This window comes from Indicator indicator, chromosome 10, assembly GCF_027791375.1.
Source record: "Indicator indicator isolate 239-I01 chromosome 10, UM_Iind_1.1, whole genome shotgun sequence".
Taxonomy (NCBI): Eukaryota; Metazoa; Chordata; class Aves; order Piciformes; family Indicatoridae; genus Indicator; species Indicator indicator.
Window position 1 is genome coordinate 35,162,313 of NC_072019.1, and position 17,061 is coordinate 35,179,373.

At 47.4% G+C, this 17,061-nt stretch overlaps 1 protein-coding gene across 2 annotated transcripts in view; it reads left to right on the forward strand.

The window, feature by feature from the left end:
* The first annotated feature begins 203 nt into the window (after positions 1 to 203).
* LOC128969227 (protein zyg-11 homolog B) overlaps positions 204 to 17,061 on the forward strand; it is a 31,122-nt gene continuing 14,264 nt past the window's right edge. The window contains exons 1-3 of one of the 2 annotated variants that reach the window (XM_054383959.1): positions 204 to 248; positions 7,994 to 8,159; positions 12,047 to 12,801. In XM_054383959.1, coding sequence (XP_054239934.1) covers positions 246 to 248; positions 7,994 to 8,159; positions 12,047 to 12,801 — 924 coding nt within the window. In that variant the 5' untranslated portion in view covers positions 204 to 245. Of the gene's footprint in view, positions 249 to 6,998; positions 7,101 to 7,993; positions 8,160 to 12,046; positions 12,802 to 17,061 lie in introns of those variants that run through there. The other variant, XM_054383958.1, reaches the window with a different exon arrangement.

The window sequence follows — 17,061 nt, forward strand, 5'->3', positions numbered from 1 at the left end:
GCGGTTCCCACTGGTCGGGGGCAGACGGTGTGCTCCTGGCGCGGCCCCTTTAAGGGAGGCGGGCTCGGCGTTGCTTCCCGGCCGGCTGAGGCAGATTCACTTCCGGGTCGGGGGGGGGGGGGGGAGGGGGTGTGCTAAAAAACTGGGGGAAGGGAAAAATTAAAAAAAAAAAAAAAAAAAAAAAAAGGAGCCAGGCTGCCGGGACCCGGCTCGCTGGGCGCTCGCCGCCGGCACCCAGCGCCACGATGGTGAGTGAGCGCCGCGGGCAACGCCGGGCCGAGGAGCCCCCGAGGGGTGAGGAGGGAAGTGGAGGGGACGGTCGGGCAGGCAGCCCCCTGCCCCAGGGTGACAGCGGCCGGCCGAGGGCAGCGGAGGGGAAGGGGTCGCTATGGCGGCGCCGCGGGTCCCGCTCCCTCAGGCAGGTGAGGCCGTTGGCCGGAGCGGGCCCCGGTGCGCGCCGTGCCCCCTTCACCTCCCGCCGCCGCGGGCCAGAGCCGGCAGCGACCCTGCGGGGGCCGCGGTGGCTCCGGCCCCTCACGCACACACGGAGCCGGGCCGGCAGCTCTCGCCCCCCTCGCGTTGTGTAACCGCCGCGGCTGCCGCCCTGCCGATTATGTAAAAGGACGATCGAGACCCAGCCGAGACCAGGCTGGAGCCCGGCGCGGTGCGGAGGAGCAGCCTTTCCCCATGTGTCCCGGCATCGCCAGAGGGTGATGGCCGGCCTGGCCTGCCTGCCGCTGGCCAGCTCCTCTCAGCAGCACCTTGTGGGGCCGCGGACCGGCGGCTTCCCGCCACGCAGGAGTAGTGGGCAGCCCGGCGGGAAGCGCTCCTTGGCCGGCGTGAAGGGCAGGGCAAGTCGGGGCAGCCGCCTGTGCCTCCCCCCGGCCTGGGCGCAGGGCAGCCCTCACACAGCGCCGGCTCCACCGGGGCGTGCTTTGTACGGGGGCCGTCTGGAAAAAGCCCTGCCCCTACAAGCGGGGGACCTGCGGCACGCACGGTGCCTGGCCCTCGCTGCCCCATGCGGTACCGGGCGCTCGCAGCGTGGAGCTTGCCGGAGCTGGCCGGAGCTGGCGGCCGGGGACTGCCGGTCTGTTGCAGGCAGGCCTCGGAGCACAGCATGTGGGTGCTGCTTTGCTAGCCTCTCTGAGAGATGAGTGTGCATATTTGCTTTGAAAGGACTGGCAGGAGCTCCCTGGGTTATCTACGCTTGTCCCGTATTATTGAAAGCTCGATTTAATTTAATCCCATAATAAACTTTGTCTTTTGTCCCCCTGTTCTGTTCAGCAGACTAGGATAGGACTTCATTGTCTGATATTTTTAGATCTCCAGACATCTGAGTTTGTGGCAAAATTCGAGTTCATGGCATTTTCGTACCCCCTCGTTGCTGTGCTTCATCTCACTAGCTGTATTTTCATCTATAGCTTTTATTCACAGTACTGTATTTATAGGCAGCATTTGTATCTCTCGCCTCTTAATCTGCAAGGCTAAGAAAAGCAGGGTGTTGTTTTTTTTTTCCTTCCCTACTCCCAAGATGATTATTTTCCTCCAGAGCATTCTGGTAGCTGTTATGTTCAAACTGAAATGGTGCAGGTATCTCTTAATTGAAATAGCCTCGTGAGATCTCTGTGTGTCTGAAGAGATGACATAATGCTTCTCCTGATGCCTTCTTTGGCTGCCTCACACTATTTTCTTGTGGTTAAGCAAACCATTCAGGTTCTTCAGTCATATTTCTACTTGCTGAACTCATATCTGAAGTTTTTCACATTGATCCTGAAATAAATGGCCTCCCTGTAGGTTAATGTGGCACTATTTAGTTTCATACCTCTTACGATGCCTGCCAGCTTTGTATGGCCAACAACTTTAACCAGTGTGTTCCCACTTCTGCTGGAATAGTTAGTGTTAGATTTGTTTTTTGAACATAATCCAGCCTTGAGCTTTCTTCAAAGCATAAGCATTCTTCATAACCTAGATTGTGGAATAGTTAATTTTTCACTGCCTTGCCTTTACGGAAGAGTTTTGATGACCATTCTTTCAGCTGCTATTTCTTGATCTTTTTAAGAATGCCTGTTTCAAGTAAGCAAAGTTTTGGGACTGTGGAGAGTGGAAAACAGTTAGAAACATAGTGTGACCAGCACCAAAGACTGAGGCTCTGAATTGCCTCTTACTTTCCTGCTGACCTGTTGAGAGCAGTAACTGCCACAGTTTGAAAAGTGCCTCATCCTGTATCCCATCACCGCCTTTGAGACAGGCCTGCATGGACACCTTCCACCTTTGGATTTTGTCATACTGAGTCTGCAGTCAGGTACAAAAACTGGGGAGCACATTGCAGAAGTGGTTCTGTTGGAGCTGAAATGGGTAGTTCTCTTCCAGTGCTTTATACTGGTTTACTGAGGGGGAAATAAAACACACACCCCACCTATGGAAAAAAAAAGGTTTGATTTTTAATGAGTGAGACACAAAGCCAGAAGGAATTAATGTTTCAGGCTGGATTTGGTAGGATCACAGCCCCTGTAGTGCACAAGGCCCCCATAGCAGGGGACTTCACTTTTTGTGCAACAGTAGATTGACATGGAAAGCTGTCTGGCAGAAAGGGACCTGGGGGTTCGAATTGACGAGCAACTGAATAAGAGCCAGCAGTGTGCCCAAGTGGCCTGGCTGGGATTAGATATGCTATGTCCAGCAGGAGTAGGGAGGTGATTGTCCTCTTGTACTCAGCTCTGGTGAGGCCACACCTTGAGTGTTGTGTTCAGTTTTGGGCACCTCAATCCCAGAGAGATGTGGAGGTGCTGGAGCCAGTGCAGAGGAGGGCAAGGAAGCTGTGAAGGGCCTGGAGAATAACTCTGATGAAGAGCAACTGAAAGAACTGGGGCTGCTTAGTTTGAAAGAGGCTGAGGGGAGACTTCATTGCTGTCTATAACTACCTGAAAGGACCTTGTGGAGAGGTTGGTGCTGGTCTCTTCTCACAGGTGATTAGTGATGGAACAAGAGGGAATGGCCTCAAGCTGTGACTGGGTTTAGACTGAACATTAGGAAAAAATTTTTCATGGCAAGAGTGGTCAGGGATTGGAATGTGCTGCCCAGGGAGGTGGTGGAGTCCCCAGGCCTGGATGTCTTTCAAGGTGGTTTGGATGTGGTGCTTGGGGCTATGGTTAGGGGTGACCCTTGTAGAGTAGGGTTCTGGATTGGACTTGGTGATGCTGAGGGGCTTTTCCAACCTGCATGTTTGTGTGATTCTGTGACACTCCTGATGGAAAGGATCAGTTCAACCTGTCTCTGTTTTAGTTACTGTATAAGTAGATGGTTGTGTGGTGATGCTTCCCTAGAGGAACAGGATTTTGTTTTGATACTCACAGCCACTTAATCTAGGCGTAGTGTTGGGCATAAGATTTGCTAGTTTATTCCAGATACGTCAGTATGTCCCTTAAAGCTCTTGTTTTGGTTTGTTTTTTTATTTCTATTATCTGCTTATTGAAATCCAGATTAAATAGATCCCAGCAACCCTAAATTCAAGGAGTTTTTAAAGCAAGCTGTGGAAGGTAGAGAACTGCAGCAGTGTTGGGAGCTATGAGCTCACTGGGTGCCATCTGGTTGAAGCAGGTATTGCATTTCACTCTGCTGATGGCTTGGGTTACTGTTAGATGCCAGCAGCCAGGCAGTTTATTCCCAACACCCTCCTGGACACTTTGCCTTGGTTAAACTGAGCACTTTTAAAGCTGTCTTTTAACAAGAGTTAATTTCCACAAGGCTTCAAAAGCCCTATCTAAGTCCAGTTACTCTGCTTTTTGTACTGCTTTTAGATGTGTCACTCCTTCTTATCTGTGTTTTAGCTGAGGAAGACACCCAGGCTTGCATCATGTTCTGTGCAATTCTGCCTTCTGGGGAATTTTATTTAATTTTAATTTTATTTTTATTGTACTCTTATTTTACCTTTTTAACACTTTTTAACACTTTTTAACACTTTTTAACACTTTTTAACACTTTTTAACACTTTTTAACACTTTTTAACACTTTTTAACACTTTTTAACCTTTTTTTATTTTATTTTAATTTTATTTTATTTTAATTTTATTTTATTTTAATTTTATTTTATTTTAATTTTATTTTATTTATTTTTCTGGCCACTGAATTGATTTGATAGAATGGAAGAAACTGAGGTTCCATGGAAATACCAGATAATTAAGATGGCTATGAAAACATCAGCTGGACATAATAGAAGTTCTACTCAAGTATTGCTGGGTGATCTTTACTAAAAATGAAAAGAAATGCAGTACTGGGGCTGACACACATTGGCAGTGTCTAATGAGAAAGTGCCAGGTTTGTTTTCAAGATGAAGTTCAAAAGCACAGCTAGAGGAAGGAACCACTTCAATCCTAACCTGCCAAGGGCTTGAACACAGCAGAAGGCTTGTACTGAGAGGTCTTTAACTGGACAGTATTGTCATTAAGTAAAGAGAAGCTGAGAAAAGAAGTGCCACCGACTCGCATAAAAGGTTTATAGACTGCATTAAGGCTGCTCTGTTTCAGCAGCAGTCACTCCAGGAAACTGCTTTTATGGTGCTTGCAAAGGGACTTTATTAGATGCAGATAACAGTGTTTGCTTCTGCCCAGCTTACCCCAGGAGCCTTCCTTAGGTGTTTCTTCAGCCTTCTGGCAACGAGTTCCCAGGATCACAGGATGTTAGGGGTTGGAAGGGACCTCTGGAGATCAAGTCTAACCCCCCTGCCAGAGCAGAACCATAGAATCTAGTGCAGGTCACACAGGAACACATCCAGATAGGGTTTGAAAGTCTCCAGAGAAGGAGACTCCACAACCTCTCTGGGCAGCCTGTTCCAGTCCTCTGGGATCCTCACAGTGAAGAAGTTCCTCCTCATGTTGAGGTGGAACCTCCTGTGCTGGAGTTTATATCCATTGCCCCTTGTCCTATCCCAGGGTGCAACTGAGCAGAGCCTGTCCCCTCCTTCTTGACTCCCAGCCCTCAGATATTTATAACCATTTATTAAATCCCCTCTCAGTCTCCTCTTCTCCAGACCAAACAGCTGCAGGGCTCTCAGCCTCTCCTCATCAGGCAGTGCTCCAGTCCCTTCACCATCCTTGTAGCCTTCCCTTGGACTCTCTCAAGTAGATCCCTGTCCCTCTTGAACTGGGGAGCTCAAAACTAGATGCAATATTCCACCAGGGCAGAGTAGAGAAACTAGGGCAGAGTTGAAGAAACACTACAAATATATCTCCTCTCACTGATAGAAGTGAATACAAGAGATTCTGTGCTGTTTTCAAGTGTAATTGATCGCTGCTTGTGGATTATTGGTTGGGTTTTTTCTTACTATATGGAGATGTCCTGTATAGGCTTCTAGAAGGATTGCTTTATATGACAATTAAAATGGCATCTCCAAATTACAGATTGGAGGTACTGGCTAAAAAAAAAAAAAAAAGCTTTCTGAGTCATATGCTAGCAGCCTATCTGCAAGGCTAAAAATTCTTGTTGAGTTTACTCACTTTTATATATATATAAAATTGTTTTAGCTTTTCTGGCAGAAATTATGGAGCAGTGCCAGAAAGCCTGAAGACAGCCAGTCTTGGGCTTTTATTATATTTAAGCAGCAAATTGGAAACACAAACTCTGTTGGGAGATCAGGATGTCTTTGCTTCAGTGGGAATAATTTTCATGTGCCTTTGAGCAAGGACTTTGCTTTTTGTCATACAAGTTCTGGCTATGTGTATTAATTTCAGGTTGAAAAGAAAATGTTTTCTCTCATTTAAAAAAAAATATTTAAAAATAATTGGTTCTTTTGTCTCTTCAGGAGCACTTCAGGCACTGCTGCACGTTCTAAAGAAACAAAAGATGTTCACAGTTCCAAATTCTGTGTTTCCTCTTCGTATCAGGTTAAGACTGGAAGCAGCCAAAGTTGCTGTTTCCTGGTAATGTGAGCAAGCAGCATCACAAAATAACTCCTCTTGCTTCAACACTAAGATGCAATAATCAGGCTCTTAAAAAAGTGATAAAAATGAAGCACTTGGCAAAATGGAGTCAAAGGTGGAGTTGGAAGCTGCAGAATTGGAATAGTGTGGAGTTTCTAGTTCTCAAGCCTGCACCTAAGTCTTCAGGAGCTATTAAACTGTGTCTCTTATTGTTGTCAATACATAGAATGGTCCAAGCTGGAAGGGACCTTCAAAGGTCACCCAGTCCAGCCTCTCTGCAGTCAGCAGGGACATCCCCAACTAGATCAGGCTGCCCGGGGCCTCGTCAAACCTCACCTTGAATATCTCCAGGCGTGGGGCCTCAACCACCTTCCTGGGCAACCTGTTCCAGTGTTCCACCACCCTCATAGTAAAGAGCTTGTTCCTAACATCCAATCTAAATCTGCTCTGCTCTAGTTTGAAGCCATTGCCCCTTGTCCTGTCACTGCAGGCCTTTGCAAACAGTCTCTCTCTGTCCTTCTTGTAACCTGACTCGGTAAAGGCAGCTCCATTCCATCTTTGCCCTAATGTGGTACCTTCCGGGCTTCAAATACATGCACTTTATCTTCTAAGAGTTATTTCTGTCATTTTCTTTTATGTTTCTTCTATTTTGGTTTATTTCTGTGGTGAACATACTGGGCAAATGAAGCAACAGAAGTGATGTGAGCCAGGAGAGAGAGGCGAATTTCTGCAGAGCTTTCAGCAGAAAAGGCAAGATGGAATTTTTCCTATGGATGAGATCTGGCATTAGTTGATGCTGTTATTCCCAGAGTGTCTGGGGGAGTGTGTACCAGTCACTTGGCCTGCCCTGTGTGCTGCTGGGATGATTCACAATGCTGGAGTCATTCTTGATGTTGATGGATGTGTGTGACTGGAAACAGTTGGCTATTATTAGCCATGGCAGCAAAATCCTCAGAGATCTTCCTGTGTCAATCAATACAGTCTTAAACTCTGATGGAAAAGTTCAAGTTCATGTCCTACCTGGTCCTTTCTACCCAGAGTTCAATCAATACAGTCTCAAACTCTGAAGGGAATGTTCAAGTTCATGTCCTGCCTGGTCCTTTCTTCCCAGGGTTCTACTCTGGGTGATTTTCAGGTGCATAGCGTAAAGAGGAGGGAACTGGTTTCAGTAACCAGAAGGAAAGCTGTAATAGTTGTTACTTTTTTGCTTCACAAAATTTGGAAGTAAATTAGTTGGTTTTGAGTTTCGTTTTTTTTTTTTTTTTTTTTGGATCTGCGCTGTACCTGCTGTTCTCAGCATCAAAAATTGCTCCCAAGGACATATTAAACTTTCCTGCATTTCTAATAGTAGCCTTGTAATATGGGTTGACTTCACTGAAAGGAAATAGTTTAAATCAAGAAGTAAAATCTGACTTCAAATCTTCTTTCAGTCTGTTTTGATTAATTTCTACTAGACTTCACACATTCAAATTGGAACAGGCTTCCCAGAGAGGTTGTTGAGTCTCCTTCTCTGGAAACATTCATAACCTGTCTGGATGCATTCCTGTGTGGACTACCTTAGGTGATCTTGCTTTGGCAGGGGGGTGGAACTGGGTGATCTCTGGAGGTCCCTTTCAACCTCTAATGTACTGTGAAATGACTTTACTAGCAATTATTTCTCTTCCTCTCTGAATGCAAGCAGGGCTCAAGCACAGCAGACCAGGCTGAGTGTGGCTCTAGGAGTGACTGGGGAAGGGAATGCCCATCAGTTTGTGTGACCTGACTTGGTGTGGCCCTAAGGGAGATGTTTCCTTATGTAATATTTGCCTGTTACAGTGAGGATCAGACTAACAAAAAAGAATGCTTTGCCTATGATCTCCCATGAGAGAGCAATGGAAGGGGCTTTTCCAAGCTGAATGTTTCTGTGATTCTGTTTGGATGTGGAGCTTGGGGATATGTTTTAGGGGTGAACTTTGTAGAGTAGGGTTCTGGCTTGGACTTGATGATCCTGAGGGTCTTTTCCAACCTAAAGGTTTCTGTGATTATGTGAAAATGCCTGAACTAACTCTCCTCTGTTTTGTTGTGTTTTGCATATGACAGGAGGAAGCTTCTCCTTACTCTTTGCTTGATATCTGTTTGAATTTCCTGACTGCCAACCTAGAGAAGTTCTGCACGGAGAGGCAGGATGGGACACTGTGCTTGCAGGAGCCAGGGATGTTCCCTCAAGAAGTGGCTGATCGGTTGCTGCAGACAATGGCCTTCCATGGTAACAGCTGTTCTGGGGGGGTGAGGGGCACCAGTGCAAATGCATGGCAGGAATGGGAGGCTGCACTACTGGTATCAAAAACTCTGTTCCTTAGTCTCTTCATAGAGGAGAAAGACCTGGGAGTCTTGGTGGACAACAGGTTGTCTGTCGGACAGCAATTTGCCCTTGTGGCCAGGAAGGCCAATGGGATCCTGGGGTGCATTCAGAGGAGTGTGTCCAGCAGAGCCAGGGAGGTTCTCCTCCCCCTCTGCTCTGCCTTGGTGAAGCCACACCAGAATATTGCATCCAGTTCTGGGCTCCCCAATTCAAGAGGGACAGAGATCTACTTGAGAGAGTCCAATGGAGGGCTACAAGGATGCTGAAGGGACTGGAGCACTGCTTGATGAGGAGAGGCTGAGAGCCCTGGGGCTGTTTAGTCTGGAGAAGACTGAGAGGGGATCTAATCAATGTCTATGAATATCTGAGGGCTGGGTATCAGGAAGGAAGGAACAGTCTCTGCTCAGCTGTACCCTGTGATAGGACAAGGGGCAATGGATATCAACTCCAGCACAGGAGGTTCCACCTCAACATGAGGAGGAACTTCTTTACTGTGAGGGTCCCAGAGCACTGGAACAGGCTGCCCAGAGAGGTTGTGGAGTCTCCTTCTCTGGAGACTTTCAAGCCCTGTCTGGATGTGTTCCTGTGCAACCTGTGCTAGATTCTATGGTCCTGCTCTGGCAGGGGGGTTGAACTGGAAGATCTCCAGAGGTCCCTTCCAACCTCTAATATCCTGTGATCTGTGATTTCAATTATTGTCACTTTGCCACAACTTAAGCTGGGTGTCCCATTGCCTGTAGTTCTAACTAGAAAGCCCCTTGCCTTGGGTCTGTGCTTGTAGTTTAGTGTTCCTTTAAGTGAACGTTTTTTTGATAGATCTACTTTCAGTCATTTGAAAGAAAGAAAAGATTTATTTAATTCTACTTCTAGCAGCACTCAAATATTTCCATATCATAGAGCAATAAACTGAATTTTCTTTACTGTGTGTCCTTGTGATTAACCTGGGAAATCTTCTGATTTTGATCCAGATAGTTTCTCATCTCTTTTAGGACTCTGTTGAAGAGGGATCCTTTTCTTGAAAGCAGTTTCAGGAGCAGTATAAACATCTGAAGTTCTTGTGTTGCAGGCCCTGGCCTGTCAGGTTCCCTGCCAGTGTATTGTTGAGGAGAGGGCTGCCATCTCTTGAACCAAATTCTGATTACTTATTGCATTGAATTTTTCTGCTGGGTACCCATTGCTTCACCCTGAGGTTTGCTTTCTCTGCAGCAGAGGAATGCCCTGACTGCTTGGTCAGAAAGGTCTCAGCTGTTTGCTCTTTACAATAAACCCAGCCTGTCTGAATCATAGAATGGTCTGGGTTAGAAGGGACCTCTGAAGGTCATCCAGTCCAACACCCTCTGCAGTCAGCAGGGACATCCTCAGCTAGATCAGGTTGCCCAGAGCCCTGTCAAGCCGCACCTTGAATATCTCCAGGGATGGGACCCCAACCACCTCCCTGGACAACCTGTTCCAGTGTTCCACCACTCTCATAGTAAAGAACTTGTTCCTAACATCCAATCTATATCTGCTCTTCTCTAGTGTGAAGTCATTTACCCTTGTCCCGTCACTGCAGGCCTTTGCAAACAGTCTCTCTCCAGCCTTCTTGTAGCCCCCTTCAGGTACTGGCAGGCTGCTATTAGGTGTCCCTGGAGCCTCCTCTTCTCCAGGCTGTAAACCCCCAGTTCCCTCAGCCTGTCCTCATAGCAGAGGTGTTCCAAGCCCCTGATCATTTCTGTGGCCCTCCTCTGGACCTGCTCCATTAGGTCCATGTCCTTCCTATCTTGAGGGCTCCAGAGCTGTGCACAGTACTCCAGGTGAGGTCTCACCAGAGCAGAGCAAAGTGGCAGAATCACCAGGATGCTTAGGGGACTTGAGCATCTCCCTGTGAAGAGAGATTGAGAGCCCTGGGGCTGTGTAGTCTGGAGAAGACGGAGAGGGGATCTGATCAATGTCTATCAATATCTGAGGGGTGGGTGTCAAATGGAGGGGGCTAAGCTCTTTTGGGTGGTGCACAGTAATAAGCCAAGGAACAATGGATACAAACTTGAACATAGAAGGTTTCACCTCAACATGAGGAGAAACTTCTTTACAGTGAGGGTGACAGAGCTCTGGAACAGGCTGCCCAGAGAGGTTGTGGAGTCTCCTTCTCTGGAGACTTTCCAAACCCACCTGGATGCATTCCTGTGCAGACTCCCCTGGGTGATCCTTCTTTGGCAGGGGGGTTGGACTGGATGATGTCTGTAGGTCCCTTCCAATCTCTAATGTACTGTGATGCTGTTCCTGTGTGATCTGCTCCGGCAGGGGGGTTAGACTGGATGATCTTTCGAGGTCCTGTCCAGCCCCTGGCAGTCTGTGTTTCTGTGATTCAATATGGTTGGGATAATCCTGTGCATGGAATTGAATGTAGCATTTCAGTTAGAATGTTGCCAGTATGCCAGCAAGAAAAGACTGCTCGGGCAGTCTTCTTGCTACAGAGCCAACAAGCTCACAGTCTCAAGCCAGCTGGTTGAATTTCCCCTGTTCACTGCTATCTTTCTTTCCTTCCCACCCCTTCCTTGTCCTTCTCTTTCTCCAATTTGAATCACTTTTTAGGTTTCTTTCTCACATTCAGCTTATTTCTGAGCAACGCTCCTACCCTCTTCATGAGGTTATGGAGAAGAACTTAATTAGCTTAGTTTAGTGTATTTGTCCTACTTAGGAATTCAGTCAAATGCTGAATTACTCAAGTGAGTTAAAGCAAGATGAGAACTGGTCATTGACTGCTGGGGCTATCTTGAGGTCACTGGAGCTGTGACCAGGGAAGAACTCTTCAGAAGTTCTCGGGTTGTGTTTTTAGCACCTTTCTAACCAGTTCAGTCAGAGCACTGGAACAGACTGCCCAGGGGGATTGTGGAGTCTGTGATACTGTGAAATCCGGAAACTGCAGCAGTCTGGATTTTTTTAAAATTATTTTTAATATATCCACATTTTATTTCTTGTGTCTTCCATGTTGGAACCAGGCAGGTACTGTGCATGTACTGCATCTGCATTTATCTTCTTAAAGTGAAGTCATCACCTTCTCAGTGGACTCTGCAGCACAGACTTTTGGGATCACAGTATCACAGTACATTAGAGGTTGGAAGGGACCTCCAGAGATCATCCAGTCCAACCCCCCTGCCAGAACAGGATCACCCAGGGTACTCTGCACAGGAATGCATCCAGGCTGGTTTTGAAAGTGTCCAGAGAAGGAGACTCCACGACCTCTCTGAGCAGCCTGTACAATGCTCTGTCACCCTCACTGTAAAGAAATTTCTTCTCATGTTGAGGTGAAACTTCCTCTGTTCCAGGTTGCATACCTTGTTCCTTGGCTTATTACTGTGCAGCACCCGAAAGAGCTTGGCCCCCTCCACTTGAAATCTAGCCTTCAGCTATTGATAGACATTGATCAGATCCCCTCTCAGCCTTCTCTTCTCCAGACTAAACACCTCCAGGGCTCTCAGTCTCTCTTCACAGGGGAGATGCTCAAGTCCCCTAATCATCCTTGTGGCTCTGTTGGACTCTCTCTAGCTGGTCTCTGTCTCTCTTGAACTGGGGAGCCCAAAACTGGACATAGTATTGCAGGTGTGGTCTCACCAGTGCAGAGTAGAGGGGGAGAAGAACCTCCCTAGTCCTGCTGGCCACACTTTTCTTGATGTGCCCCAGGATCCCATCAGTGGCACACTGACCCCAGACAAGCCACTTTGCAATGAATTTCCTTTGCCAGCACTTTGCAGCCTTGGGTTGGTGCCGCTGTGTGAGCCTGGATCTGAGCAGTAATGCTGTTTTTCCCCCAGGGCTGCTGAACGACGGCACCGTGGGCATCTTCCGGGGCACCCAGATGCGCCTGAAGAGAGCCTGCATCCGCAAGGCCAAGATCTCTGCCGTCGCCTTCCGGAAAGCCTTCTGCCACCACAAGCTGGTGGAACTTGATGCTACTGGGGTGAATGCAGATATCACCATCACGGACATTATCAGTGGACTTGGCAGCAATAAATGGATCCAACAAAACCTGCAATGCCTGGTGCTGAACTCACTGACTCTGTCTCTGGAAGACCCCTACGAGAGGTGTTTCAGTCAGCTGTCTGGGCTGCGTGCACTGAGCATCACCAACGTTCTGTTCTACAATGAGGACTTGGCAGACGTTGCTTCCCTTCCTAGGTTAGAAAGCCTGGATATATCCAACACCTCTGTCACTGACATAACTGCACTCCTCACCTGCAAAGACCGCCTCAAGTCCTTGACCATGCACCACCTGAAATGCTTGAAAATGACTACAACCCAGATCCTGGATGTGATTAGAGAACTCAAATACCTGAGTCACCTGGACATCTCCGACGACAAACAGTTCACCTCAGACATAGCACTGCGTTTGCTGGAGCAGAAGGATATCCTGCCCAGCCTGGTGTCCCTGGACATTTCTGGAAGGAAGCATGTCACGGATAAAGCTGTGGAAGCCTTCATCCAGCAGCGCCCCTCCATGCAGTTTGTAGGGCTGCTGGCTACTGATGCCGGCTACTCCGAGTTCCTGACAGGAGAAGGAAACCTAAAGGTTAAGTGGGGGGGATGAATTTTACTGAAAAATGGCAACCTGCAGGAAAAATAGAACTGGTAATGTGTAACCAGTGTAGGTGGGTGCCTCAGGAGGAGGCCGTGGATTCATTTCTTTTTTTTTCAGCTGTTAATTGTAATTGCTGCCTTTATGTCGAATTCTTACTTGATTCTGGCACAGAAACTGCCTGATTTACATAATCCTGATGCGAAAAAGCATCTCTGTTTTCTTTGCCTTTTCAGCAAGCCTTATCATAGGAGATATAAGGCTGGGGACAGAGTGGCTGGAGAGCATCCAGGCAGAAAGGGACCTGGGGGTACTGGTCAACAGCAGCTGAACATGAGCCAGCAGTGTGCCCAGGTGGCCAAGAAGGCCAATGGCATCCTGGCCTATGTCAGGAATAGTGTGGCCAGCAGGAGCAAGGAAGTCATTCTGCCCTGTGCTCAGCACTGGTTACACCACACCTTGAGTCCTGTGTCCAGTTCTAGGCCACGCAATTCGAGAAAGATGTTGAGATGCTGGAAGGTGTCCAGAGAAGGGCAACAAGGCTGGGGAGGCGTCTGGAGCACAGCCCTGTGAGGAGAGGCTGAGGGAGCTGGGGGTGTTTAGCCTGGAGAAGAGGAGGCTCAGGGCAGACCTCATTGCTGTCTACAACTACCTGAAGGGAGGTTGTAGCCAGGTGGGGGTTGGTCTCTTCTGCCAGGCAACCAGTAACAGAACAAGAGGACACAGTCTCAAGCTGTGCAGGGGAAAGTTTAGGCTTGATCTTAGAAAGAAGTTCTTCCCAGAAATAGAGATTGGCCATTGGAATGGGCTGCCCAGGGAGGTGGTGGGGTCGAGGTCCCTGGAGGTGTTTAAGAAAAGCCTGGCTGAGGCACTTAGTGCCATGGTCTGGTTGATTAGATAGGGTTGGGTGATCGGTTGGACTTGATGATCTCGGAGGTCTCTTCCAACTTGTTTGATTCTGTGTAAAAGAGCTGAACTTTGTCTGGTCTAAAGTCAGTCATTGGAATAATGTTCTCTGGATCCCAGCACAATGTGTAGCATAAGGCAGCAGTGTGTAAGGGGTGGAGGTACAATTTGCATAAGCTTTGAGCAGTTCATGATTAACACAGCAGATACAATGAAATGTAATAGCTGAGCTGCTCTTCTACTCCATCACCACTTTTGTTTCCTATTACAGTAGTTCTACCCACTTGGAATGGTCTCTTGGTGATGAGCATGTAAGAAGCAATTAATTCTTCTTCTTGAACAACTACTGAACTACTTAGCCCCTTAAGATGAATTACTTAGGCCCTTAGGATGAGATGATGTTGGCAGGAGGGCATCTATTTATCTTTCACTGCCAGACAACAAGACCCTGTGCTGTAGAACATAAAAACACATTCTGGACAATGAACCTACCCTGTCCCTGCTGTGAAGGAGTCACAAATACAGAAGAAAGAGTTGGTTGAGACATGCCAGGGTCAGTGCTGTATCATCTTTGCCTTTGGTTTTCTGCTGTGCCATGAGGAGGATGGAAACAGCAGAGGAAACGAGGAAGAGTTTGCATAACGTGCCTGTACTTTAGTCTGCCTCCTGTGCAAGTTCAGGTTTGCACTTCAGTGTTAAAGTTCAGAATGCTCTTGTTCTAGGCAAGTGAGATAACACAGCTATGTAATTGCATCATCATTTTGTTTTTTTCCTGGAACTTTTGACAGCTGTTACTGGCTGGGTCTCTTGAATACTTGGTTGTCACAGCTTACAGTGATGTGTATGAATGCCAAAATATGTTGGTGGAGAAAGCAAGATCCTGTTTGGTATGATGATGCACAGCAGCAGGAACTGACACCTCATGTTTGGGATGAAACAACTCAGTATAATCCTTGCTCTTTCCAGTATGTGCTTCACACCAATGGCTGTGCAGGGAGGAAGAAGATTCTAGTGATGGAACTGCAGCAGTTGCAGTTAGCCAAAAGCACTTTGCAGTTCTTTCCTTTTTTCTTTTGAAGCACAGTTGTCAAGAAGAGACTGTAAGGCAGCAAACTGGGTTGTTTTGCCTTTTGTTGTTTGTATGTGGCCTGAAATATTTTTTTTTAGTGACTGTACTGAATTATTAATCTGCTTAGTCTAGATACTGCAAAAGAATAAACAGGGCAGAGCAGTCAGGGAGACAACAGAGGTAAAATAATTGCTTTCCTTACAGCAGTCCTGCAAAGTCTGATGATAGAGTGAACACTGGGCAGACATGAGAGCTGAGAATGTGAAGCCAGGTGGAAATTCTTCATGTAGTGTATAAGTGGCTGCAAAACCTGTCAGTAAATACCATTGCCCTGCTCTAATCAGTAGAGAATATAAAGCAAAATTGAAGTCAGTATCAGCTCTTTCAAGGCTGCCTTATGTTCCTGATGCAGCAGTTTTAAAGGATGTGGCTCTGTGTGCACAGAATGTGGCACCTGGATCTCTGAACATTTTCTTTTCCTTGTGTGGCACATGAAGGAGAAGTTCTGCATGCTTCCCTTCAAAAAAACAATGGCTGCAGCAATGATTCATTGAGTAGTAGGGCTGAGGAACAAGCCCTCTACACTTACAGAACTGACACTAAGAAAGCAGGTGTAAAATACAGTTAAATATGAACTGCAGCAGATTGGGAAGTGGAAAAATTTGCAGCTGGCTGGTAATATTCTGCACTTCAGCTCATCAACAGCTCTGATGCAGTCTTGGCCTGTGTTAGCCCATTGCTTAGTTTTCACATGTATTTAAAGTCTGATTGTGAGGATTCTTATGCATGAGTTCTTGAATACAAAGGCTGTAGTCACAGGGCAAGAGGGAAGGGGTTGAAGCTGAAAGATTGGTTGTGGATGCCCCCTCCCTGGAGGTGTTCAGGCTGGGTTGGAATAGGCCTTGGGCAACCTGGTCTAGAGGGAGGTGCCCCATGGCAGATGACCTCTAAGGTGCCTTCCAACCCAAACTGTTCTATGAATCTATGAATATGGTGTTGGAAAGCTACTGCTACAGCTATAGCTTGCAGGAAACTTTATGAAGACAAAAGAATAGAAATGTTTTCTTTATTGTTGGAGCTAGAACCCCCAGAACTCCAGCCAAAATAGCCAAAAGCATAGCCAGCAGGTCGAGGGAGGAGATTCTCCTCCTCTACTCCACTCTGGTGAGACCCCACCTGGAGTACTGCTTCCAGTTCTGGAGCCCCTATTGTTCTGGATGTGCTGGGATGTGTCCAGAGAAGGGCCATGAGGATGATCCTCTCCTGTATAGACAGACTGAGAGAGCTGAGGTTGTTTGGTTTGGAGAAGAGAAGGCTCTGAGGAGGCCTTATGGTGGCCTTCCAGTATCTGAAGGGGGCTACAAGAAAGCTGGGGAGGGACTTCTTAGGGTGTCAGGGAGTGATAGGTCTAGGGGGAATGGAAGAAAACTAGAAATAGATAGATTCAAATTGGATATTAGGAAGAAGTTCTTCCCATGATCGTGGTCAGACACTGGAACAGGTTGCTCAGGGAGGTGGTGGAAGCCTCATCCCTGGAGGTTTTTAAGGCCAGGCTGGATGTGGCTCTGAGCAGCCTGCTGTAGTGTGAGGTGTCCCTGCCCATGGCAGGGGGGTTAGAACTCGATGATCCTTGAGGTCCCTTCCAACCCTGACAATTCTGTGACTGAAAATATCATCTTCATCAGCTGAGCAGCTGCGTTTGACAGAGCATTCTGTTGCACTCAGTGCTTTCAGGCATTTGCAGCAGCATAAACAGCATTTTGTTAGTATTGAAGTGCTACTCCTACTTAGTGGTTTCATACAGCTCTACTAAAGAGGTGACTGAAGCCTAATTTTAGCCAATAATGTGGATGATTCTTCATGAAGAACATTGGAAGGTTGTGCAGTTGTGGGTTCATTTGGCCAGATGAGGTCTTCAGTTGCTTACTGAAGGATGTGGCTAAACATGACACTGTTTTTGAAAGTGCAGCTTTGAACTTTCTGAGAACAGATATTGAGGTGCTGGAGTGGGTCCAGAGGAGAGCAACAAGACTGAGGGGGTGAGGGAAAGTGAGGTCAGAGGGCTGGAGGAAAAGTGTAATGAGGAGAGGCTGAGGGAGCTGGGGGTGTTCAGCCTGGAGGAGACTCAGAGGGGACCTTATCAGAGGGGAAGTTGTAGTCAGGTGGGGGTCAGGCTCTTCTCCCAGGCAACTTGTGACAGGACAAGAGGGCATGGCCTGAAGCTGTGCCAGGGGAGGTTTAGGTTGGATATCAGGAAGCACTTCCTGACAGAAAGGCTG